We start from the raw sequence: 9,953 nt of genomic DNA, 5'->3' as shown, positions 1-9,953 counted from the left end.
CTTAGATGGTTGAAAGTGAGAGGTGAGTTGTTTCTTTTTATTTCCAACCCATGTCCCCTACTCGCCTTTGGGGCCCGCTCGACTAATCTGAACGCATCGCGTAACGCCAATTAAAGGGAGAAGCGCTTCCCACTAATATTTTCTCCATTTTCAGAATTCGAATCCGAGACATCTGATTAAAAGTCGAGGGACCCTACTCATCTCACTACAATCATTGATGAATTGTTAGTTTCATAGGGGAGGTGATTTTGGAAAGTTAAGGTAGTTATGCTTTGAAAAAAAATAAAAGGTGAGTTTGTTAGGTTAGATATCATGTGCATTGGGCCCTTTATTAGTGGAAAAAGGTATAATAGGTTAGAAATGCATTGAAAAGAGGTTGGGGGTGGTGAGGGGGGGGGGGGGTTCGGACTTTAAACCAAATTATATTAGTTCACTAAGATTAATGATAAAATTGAGATGAGTATATTAAGTAACTACGATTAATTGATAACCGTTTATGTAAACATGTTTACATGTATTTATTGAGTTTGATATTAAAACTGATTGACGTGTGTAAGGACTGAAGTTGTCTTTCTACCTACAAGTTCTTGATTATAAATATTTTTATAGGTAGGTCAATTCTTACAACTTTGAGAAAACGTGTTCAATATGTTTGGCTTCAATGAAGAGATGGGATGGTCATGCTACTATATTCACTGTTGAATTTTCACACTCATTCACTTCCAATGTATTGCTTCAAGTGTTCAACAGGAAAAAAATTCCTTGAGCATAAATAAAACAAAGGCAGAATACATAAACAACCCTCAAATTTGGCTCTTGAACCGGCATGCATGGCGAGTATACCCTCCAATCCGCGGTGTGCACATAAAATTTGAGCGTAGGCACCTCAACTTGGGATCCTCTTTGTCGGTTGAACACTTGAACATATTAACTTATAAAAATGATCATCTAGACACCTCCAAAATTTATGTGTCATATCGAGCATTTGTGTTTACGTGTTCAACTTTATACAAGTTCTTGATTATAAATATTTTTATAGGTAGCCTACTTGTGCACACCAATGAAGAGATGGATGGTCATGCACTATATTCTTTGTTTTCACACTACTTCCATGAAAGTGTTCAAGTTTTAGGGCTTGTTTATGTATTATGTCTAAAAGTAAACATGTACTATTAATTATGTTGAAAAATTGTTTGGTCAGAAGCTGTTGGGCTATAGTGTTATGCAACAGTAGAAAGTCAAAGTTCTAAAGTACTTGTGCAAACACTGAAATTGATCAAATGGACAGGTAAAGTGTAAATCTAAATAAGTGTAACAAAAATTTCATAGATACAAAATGGGAGTGAAAAAAAAAGAGAAATATACAAGTAAAAGATACAAAATGTGAATGCTATTAAGGAAGAAAAAACTAGCCTAGCCTTCCCTCTCCAATGCCTGACTATTCTTTACATGTATGTATGATATAATACAGTGTAAGTTTCTCTTGTCATGTACTTTTGGGGACGTAAATGCAAATGGCCAATGTAAGTATGATTTTATCATGAGTCCCGGGCTTTTAACGCCTCTGAAATGCCAATGCTTACATTCTTCTACTCCCCTTATCACCAAAACCGGTGTCTTGCATCATCACTACAAATTCATTGTAATCGATGCGTCCATCCTGAAATATTGATACGTGTAGAAAACATTGAGTTTGAGTAAAGATATTAAAAGAAATTCTAGGTTTCTAGGCTTAACATTGCACGGTTATGCAAAAATATTAGACGAAATCCAAAGAACGAGGGTGAAGGGATGTACATTATCTTGATCTACTTCGCGCATAAGTTCTTCGATGGGGATATTGCTCATCCCGAACTTCTCACAAGCCTGTTGGAGCTCATCCTTCGTGATATAGCCGCTACCATCTTGATCAAAATACGAAAAAGCAGCATACATGTGATCCTCCTTATGAATTTTGTTTAGATGGAGCATAGCAGCTATAAACTCACCATAGTCAATGGTACCACTATTATCAATATCTGCCTGCAATTGCACAAAGAAGCTTGTTTGAGAATGGATCAAATTTGACAATATATGATTAGGAATACATACATCTCTATACCGCAAGAGAAAATATTCAACTTTTTCCTAGTACCATAACCATTACACCCCACCCCCAACCCCCCGGTTGCTATTTCTACCTATATGACCGTTTAGATCTCCCCTATAAAGATTTGTTGTTCTCCTGGAATTCCCTCGAACCAATGTGTCCATATTCTCACAAAAACATAAGATAAAGCTAAGTTTAAGAATGATTCTGATACTAGGTTGAAATGTGTCACCATCTCATCTAAAAGCTTAAACTGAAAGAGAGAACACACTTTCAATCAATTATGTCTCAACAGTATGATTAGATAGTTATCCACTAGATAGCTTGGCTTTCAATCTCAGAAGTGTAGATATATAAAGGTCGGACCTCTATGCTGGAAAAGATCGAGAAGAAGAAATGACAGGAGCATAAATCTAAAGGTTGAACCTGTGGAAAAGTTTGAGAAGAAAATGGAAGAACGGAAGAAGCAGAGTTTATACAAAGCCTTTACTAGCCTCTATTCTTTGTGATACATCATTTACGAGCCATTGTTACTCCGATGGCTAGCGGAACTGGAACACAGAAATTGCAAAGAGCACTCAAGGGATCATTTTTGCACCCTCTTGGCTAGTCAATTGCAAATGGATTCAACTCCACCTTAATTGCTGAAGTAAATTTTCAAATGGATTCAACTCCACCTTAATTGCTAAAGTAAATTATACTTTCAAATTAAACACGAAATAGTCTAATATTTATGTCTCCGATAAGAAAGAGTAGCGTAAAACTATTTTAAGGCATCTATCGTTTATGTAAACAACATCTTTTCATGTAAGGAAAAAACTGCATAGACAAATTAGCAAAATTATTTACTTACCGATTGCATTAAACTAGTTATTTCTGAATCCTTCAGATTGGCACCTACTCTTTCCAAACCCTTCTTCAGTTCCTCGAGCGTAATACTTCCACTATTATCAGCGTCTATCATTTTGAACATTTCCTTGAGTCCTGCAATTTCCTCTGCTGACAGACTTTCAGCAATAACCTAAATTAACAGAGGGATGGATCAGCGACAAAAATAATTGAAAACTAGTATTAGTTGATAAAAGTTTTATGAAGAATATCCTGTTTTGCTAGTCCTGATTTTATGATTCAATAAGAAATATATACCAAAAAGTTTCATGGCACATGATATACCGAAAATAATCACATTCAGATCATCCAGGAAGAAAAAAAGGAAGAATTACTACTAGACAGTCGTGGCATTTTTGTTTCTGACTCACATTTATTTTTATTAATGCATTTTCTCGAAACATGATAAATACCACTAGTTACGGAATCACAGTGCTAACAGTTCCTAAAAATTAGAATAACTTACTCTAACTGCCATCTTTTTTAATTTGTTCATTGCAGAAAATTGATTGAGACGACTCAGAACAGCAGAATCAAGAGGCTTATCTGGAGCTACACCGCCAACACGGACCCATGGATGACCTGAGATATATAGATAATGGGCACATTCATTATTTATTTCATAAGAAAGTACATGGATAGACAAGGCAACCTAAATTGGAAAGTGTTAAGAGTCTTATGAGTTTATAGCTGCATTTTCTGTTACTTCTCCCCTATCTTATCAGCTTTGGGAGTCACTTGCACAAAAGAGCTCATGTAGATACAACACCTTTTGCTCATATTTTAAAATTTCTGAACAAGAAAAGTAGGAAAGAAAATGTGGAATCAGTAAGGACAGAGGCGGATTCCGGATTTTAAGTTTATGGGTTCTGAACCACAACTCTTTCTTCTTACTGGATTGGGGATACATTATTTATGCATATTGATTGATCTTTTTAATATGAACAAAGAGTTTGAACCAAAGCTACTGGATTATGTTGAACCCGGGCTTCGCCCTGAGTAAGGAGTTACATTGCTCATAAATGTGAGCAATTTTGTAATATATGTCTCATCCTACCAACAATATGCCCTCTTTAGGATTACACTCATTGGTAAGGAAAGTATGCCTTAGAGCCTTGATGGCGATGCTGAAGCGCCCACTAAGCGAGGCGAAGTGCTCAAATATGTTTTGCGCCTCGATTCAAGGCTTAAGCGCGCATTAGACAATGCTGTACTTTTACGATCGCTCTACCTAATAAGAGGACTATATTTAGGGAAAAGAAGTATATAGACTCCATGATCATATACAAATTTAGAATTAATGAGAAGTATCAAAGTCAAACATTGAGGAAAACGATAATGCCACGAGTATAAACAATCAGAGTAGTGAATATTTGCATCTTACAAAGGACTTCATGGGCTGTTAGCCGCTTTTTTGGATCTCTCACAAGCATCTTTCTGACAAGATCTTTTGCACTTTCTGATACATTTGGCCAAGGTTCTGATACAAAGTCAAGTTCCCCTCTTAAAACCTGTTCAAATATTCCTTGCTCCGTCTCTGATTCAAAACAGCACCAATACATGCAAGATGGATAAAATCATGTTAGCTTCATAAAATTATAGAATCAAATTAAAAAGGAAAGAGATTCACGAGATCTGACCTTCCCAAAAGGGGGGAACTCCACTTAGTAAAATATAAATGATCACTCCAGCACTCCATATATCACATTCTGGACCATAATGCTTCCGCAAGACTTCTGGGGCGACATAATAAGGGCTTCCGACAACATCAGTGAACATTTCACCTGGGGGCACAGAACTTTTCTTCTTTATCAGGTGTCAGAAAATCAGTCAATGAAACAGCTCGAAGAAATAGTAGGCAACAACAGCGAATTATTCTGAAAGAAGAATAATTACAGCCTACAACTAGGGGTAGAGCCACAGGGTTAGTTACGGGTTTGGTAGAACCCAATAACTTCGGTTCAAACCTTATCTTTGTGTTAAAAATTTCATTTGCTATGTACAATAATCTATTCAGAACACGTAAACTAAAAATTCTGGCTGCGCTTCTTCCAACAATAAGCATTGGACACACATCCTCGAGACTTCACATACATAATAAAATAGCCTTAATGTGAATAAACAAGAAAAGAAAAAAGAATAGCAGGTTTCTTCTTTTTATTATTACAAAACTTCCTCTCGAATGAAAGCAACGGTTGATATGTACTGAACTTTCAAGGTCAAGACACAAATTGAATAGCCACATGAATTCCGTTATAAACACGTGGATATATGAGAAGGCAAGAAAACCATAGACACTGTTTACTATGTCAGGATCAGATAAAATGTCCGGATTAGATGCATGAGAAACAAATGTCCGGATTAGATGCATGAGAAACATACTTTCCATGACAAGGGGTGAAGTAGATAATTCTAGAGTTGATTTATAGCCTATCTTAGAGGTTTTACTAGTTTGAAACTGGTATATTTGAAACTGGTGTGACCTTGTTGATTAATGTAGAAGGTGCAGACCTAAATTCTTCAACCAACTGACAATGCTTCATCAACAGTTAGACCTACAAATTGAAGGAGTACATGCAAATTTATCAGTTATCAGGTTTCTTGACCGACTAGGGGGGAAACGAAATATTACCTGGCAGTAATAGTATAAGAAAGCATTTAGCACCTGGATCAAATATTGTTGGCCTAACCTACTAAAGACTAATAACAAGTGCAAATTTTCAAATGTACATGCGACAACTATGTGTAACTATGACACATAAATTGGTGATATTTTCCCCATAGTAAATAACCCATTTTTTATTTATCCTGCAACTTATGGACTTTTTCGACCACAGTCTAAAGATCCCTTTGAACAAACTGAAAATCGTATGAGAAAACGTTAGACCACGGTCATAATTTGTAAGTTATTGCAAACGTTAGACGACAGTCTAATACTTTATCTGTAAGGTTGAGCAATATATGAGCAAACATTAGAGATGGCAAAACTAACAAGCTACATCAACACCATTATTAAAGAAAATGTTTGCAAGTGGACTACCCGGCTTGAAGAACACTGATAACCCAAAGTCAATTGTCTTCAAGGGCGAATCCTCATCCTGATTGATAAAAAGAAAGTTCTCGGGTTTCAGGTCCCTATGCATGACACCCATGGAATGGCATGCTTCCACAACACCTACAATTACCCTAGAAAGTTCAGCTGCCTTCTTCTCACTGTAATGTCCTCTCTGTAAAATCCTGTCGAATAGCTCTCCACCCAAACAAAGTTCCATCACAACATGTACTGCAACAGCATCCTCATAAGCCCCCACTATTTGTACCACACTAGGGTGCCCTGCTAAGTGGTGCATAATATGAATCTCCCTTCTTACATCCTCCACATCCTCCTCAGTATTCAACTTCCTTTTAGCAATGGACTTACACGCCAATTCCTTTCCATGTTCCTGTTAGGAATATTTTTTTAAGAGAGATTCAAGCAGCAAAGTTGAAAACATAGATGAAAATGTGTCTCTTATTAACCATAGAGCTTTAAGTAGCTGCATAAGCAAAATAGTAGACTCTTCATACAACTAAAGTATTAGACTCTTACTACGACTAAGAAACTGAATATTCTAGTAAATCAAATATTAGATTACTCCAACAATTAAACAACTAATTACTTTAAAACAAAATTGTAGCAGTGCAACATTCAACAATAACTTGTCAACTCATAAAAACGTCGTCCTGAAGCAAAGTTGAAAACATGGATGAAAATCTGTCTCATATTTCACTAATCATTGGCTTTAAATCGCCAAATAAACAAAGTAGCAGACTTTATCCTACTAAATATTCTACTAAATCAACTATTAGATTCCTCCTACAACTAGACAACTAATTATTTTACAACTAAGAAACTGAACATTCAAGTAAATCAAATCATTAGATTCCTCCTACAACTAAAAGACTAATTACTCTAAAAAAAAAATGTAGCAGTAATAGATGCAACATTCAACAGTACCTTGTCCACACATAAGAATGTCTCTCCGAATTGCCCTTGTCCAAGCTTCCTCCCTAAACTATAAACATCCTTCAAATTTCCCGTCTTTCTTCCCAAAACTGATTCCATTTTAAGCCCTATGCTCGATAATCGCTTCACATGACTAGGCTTGTTCTGTTTCACTCCCTCCGTTGGCTTATCGCTAGCAGTAGTACTTTTAACATTTGGATTCTTGACATCATTACCCTCCTCTTTAACACCCTTTTGGGCATTTACTGATTTAGCATCATACTCAGCGTCCCCAGTAATCATAAGGTGTGGGGGTGGGGTACTCTGAGTAACATTTGCATCTGTTTTCGAAGATGTTTTCGACAAACCAACTGATGAATTCTCTTGGCTTTTTTGGGAAGTTGAATCCCCTTTATTTGGGAGAGTTAAATGTTCTGGTTGCCTTGTTTTCCAAATAGCTGCTGTAACTGATTGCAAGAACCCATTGTTGCCCAAATTGGGTCCTACACATGCATTCCCCATAACATCAAGAAACTTTTACTCTTCAATCAAATCCTTACATTTTCTTTAATTCCCAAAAAAATCCTTCAAGGACTTATAATCTTTTGCCCCAAATAGTTAATACTTACCCTTGAATTTACACCTAGAAATTCAAGAATATACCAATACCAAGGAATTTTTCTTCAATCAAATCCTTATATTTTTTTAAAAAATTCCTAAAAACCCTTCAAGGACCTATAATCTTTTTCCCCAAAAAGTTAATACTTACCCCTTGAATTTAACTAAGAAAAATCCTAACATTCAAGATTCCTAGTTACACCTTGAAATTCAAGAATTGGGCCAAAAAAGGATTTTTTCTTCAATCAATCCTTATATTTTCTTTAAAATTCCCAAAAACCCTTTAATGACCTATAATATTTTGCCCCAAAAAGTTAATACTACCCCTAAATTGAAGCAAAAAGAACCCTAAAAATCCCACCTTGAAATTCAAGAATCAGCAATTAAAAAGGAATTTCTCTTCAATAAATCCTTATATTTTCTTTAAAATTCCCAAAAAAATCCTTCAAGAACCTATAATCATTTGCCCCAAAAAGTTAATTACTTATTGCATCAAAAAGAACCCTAATTCCAAATACCTAGAATATGAATTACACCTTGAAATTCAATAATTCTTTTCAATCAAATCCTTATATTTTCTTTAAAATTCCCAAAAACCCTTCAAGGACTCATTATCATGGATTTAACTACTCAATTGCAGCACAAAGAACCCTAATTTTTTTCCTAGAATCTGAATAAAATTCAGCAATAAAAATTCAATCTTTTTACAAAAAAACCACAGAGAATGACCTTAGTCTTGAAATTAGTCCAAAAACTCGAAAAAATTATTAGGGATTTAGAGAAATTAGGGAAAATATTAAGGAAATGATTGGGGTTAGAAGGTTAGGAAATGGATCGTTTGGTTGGTTAGGATTCTGATTTAGTTCGTTAATTTATGACTTCTGCAACGTGTTATTTCATGCATGCATGCATGCATGCAGACGTACCAGGGGCTAATAAATACACAATAGTCCTCCATAGGAAAATTATAGCTCTTCTAATAAGTTTCATATCAGGAAAATTTTAATGGAAAAAAGGGCATTAAGGAAAATAATAATTGGGTTCATGGTCAAATATTTATAGATATCTAGTGGATTTCTTAATACATATGCAGGTCTAGACAAAAGCTATCGGATACACGTGAACCCAGTAGTTATGTGATGACTTTCTAGCATAAATCTGAATTAGTCAGATCACGAAGGGTGTACCGAACATCGAATGAAAAAACAAAAGTAAAACATGATAGATTGAATTTTTTTATATTATTACAAAGAAATATTTACAATATTCATATTACCAACCGACAAAAGTAAGCAATATGTAACACAATTCAAACTCCAAACATAGATGCTGGAGTTCGAAAACCACAGCTCAAACTCCATAAAAAAATGGTGGAGTTTGAACTGTGCTAGCTCAAAACATCATGAAAGATGCTGGAGTTTGATTACTCAGACGGAAATTCTTACACTAAATCAATATAACTTAATAAAGTTAAAGAATTTAATGAAGTAAAAATATGTATTAATTAACAATTGTCAAGAGATAAGTGTGTATATTTCAACACAGGTGCATCCATTGACTTGATGTAAACACCTAGTGCAGGTGCGGCCATTTCTTTCATATTTTAGCTAAGGATATTTTTGCCATTTCTTTCATATTTTGGTTATGTCTGATATTTTTGCCCAATTTATATAAAAACTTACCGCCCTAAAAAAATTGGTTAATTTATAAGGGAAAATGTTTATTTTGTGCTGATTGCCCTTCAAAAGCATTGGTCTTTAATTTTAAAACATACCAACAAAATCAAATTTGAAATCTTTAGTTTTTTTTAGCCCTTTGCCTAAAAATTCAAATGTGGTTAATTCTATGATAGTTATCATTCAACTTCTTTTTTAAAAAAATTATCTCTCTCTATACTCCTAAAAAAAATTCACAATAGTTTGCCTTATGCCTAAAAATTTTCAAACTCTTACAAAGTATTTTTTATTACTAACTTGTGTATTAATTGTATATAAAAATTGATTTGTATTGTTTTCGGCTATATATATGATCATTGTGTGTTTTGAAAATCAAAATATAAACGAGGCCTAAAAAATGTTGAAAACTAATATATGTATGAAATGTGTGTAGAGCTGCTATATGTCATTTTTTAGATATAGGCGGCATAATGTGTATGAAATGCGAACAAATTCGATATCAATTGCAAAAATGTTGCCAGAAGCCTGCATTGATCAATCAAAAAACTTATTATACATATATACTTTCTCATAATCTATACATACGTTGATCAGATTGTATATGTACTTTATCATAATCACAATATACATACAACTTTTATACATATTTCATACATAGAAATTATAACGAATTTATACATTTATACATATTGCATAC

At 34.5% G+C, this 9,953-nt stretch overlaps 1 protein-coding gene across 2 annotated transcripts; it reads right to left on the bottom strand.

Annotated features, from left to right (window-relative positions):
- Window positions 1-1,261: 1,261 nt before the first annotated feature.
- LOC132032784 (calcium-dependent protein kinase 20-like) lies at window positions 1,262-7,641 on the bottom strand. 2 transcript variants are annotated; one of them, XM_059422495.1, is made up of 8 exons: window positions 6,975-7,641; window positions 6,018-6,420; window positions 4,618-4,761; window positions 4,362-4,514; window positions 3,444-3,559; window positions 2,943-3,110; window positions 1,798-2,022; window positions 1,262-1,660 (listed from the first exon to the last, which is right to left on the bottom strand). In XM_059422495.1, exons 1-8 carry the CDS (start codon window positions 7,482-7,484, stop codon window positions 1,580-1,582), a joined length of 1,800 nt encoding a protein of 599 aa, XP_059278478.1. In that variant the 5' UTR covers window positions 7,485-7,641; the 3' UTR covers window positions 1,262-1,579. The 2 variants fall into 2 exon arrangements, with proteins under 2 accessions (XP_059278478.1, XP_059278479.1); XM_059422496.1 differs by lacking the exon at window positions 6,975-7,641 and having other exon boundaries at window positions 1,264-1,660; window positions 4,618-4,775; window positions 6,018-6,147.
- Between the last annotated feature and the right edge of the window lie 2,312 nt (window positions 7,642-9,953).

The sequence above is a fragment of the Lycium ferocissimum genome, chromosome 10 (genome assembly GCF_029784015.1).
Source record: "Lycium ferocissimum isolate CSIRO_LF1 chromosome 10, AGI_CSIRO_Lferr_CH_V1, whole genome shotgun sequence".
Classification (NCBI taxonomy): domain Eukaryota; kingdom Viridiplantae; phylum Streptophyta; class Magnoliopsida; order Solanales; family Solanaceae; genus Lycium; species Lycium ferocissimum.
Note: the sequence above shows the minus strand (reverse complement) of the source record. Positions and strands in the feature narration are given on the sequence as shown.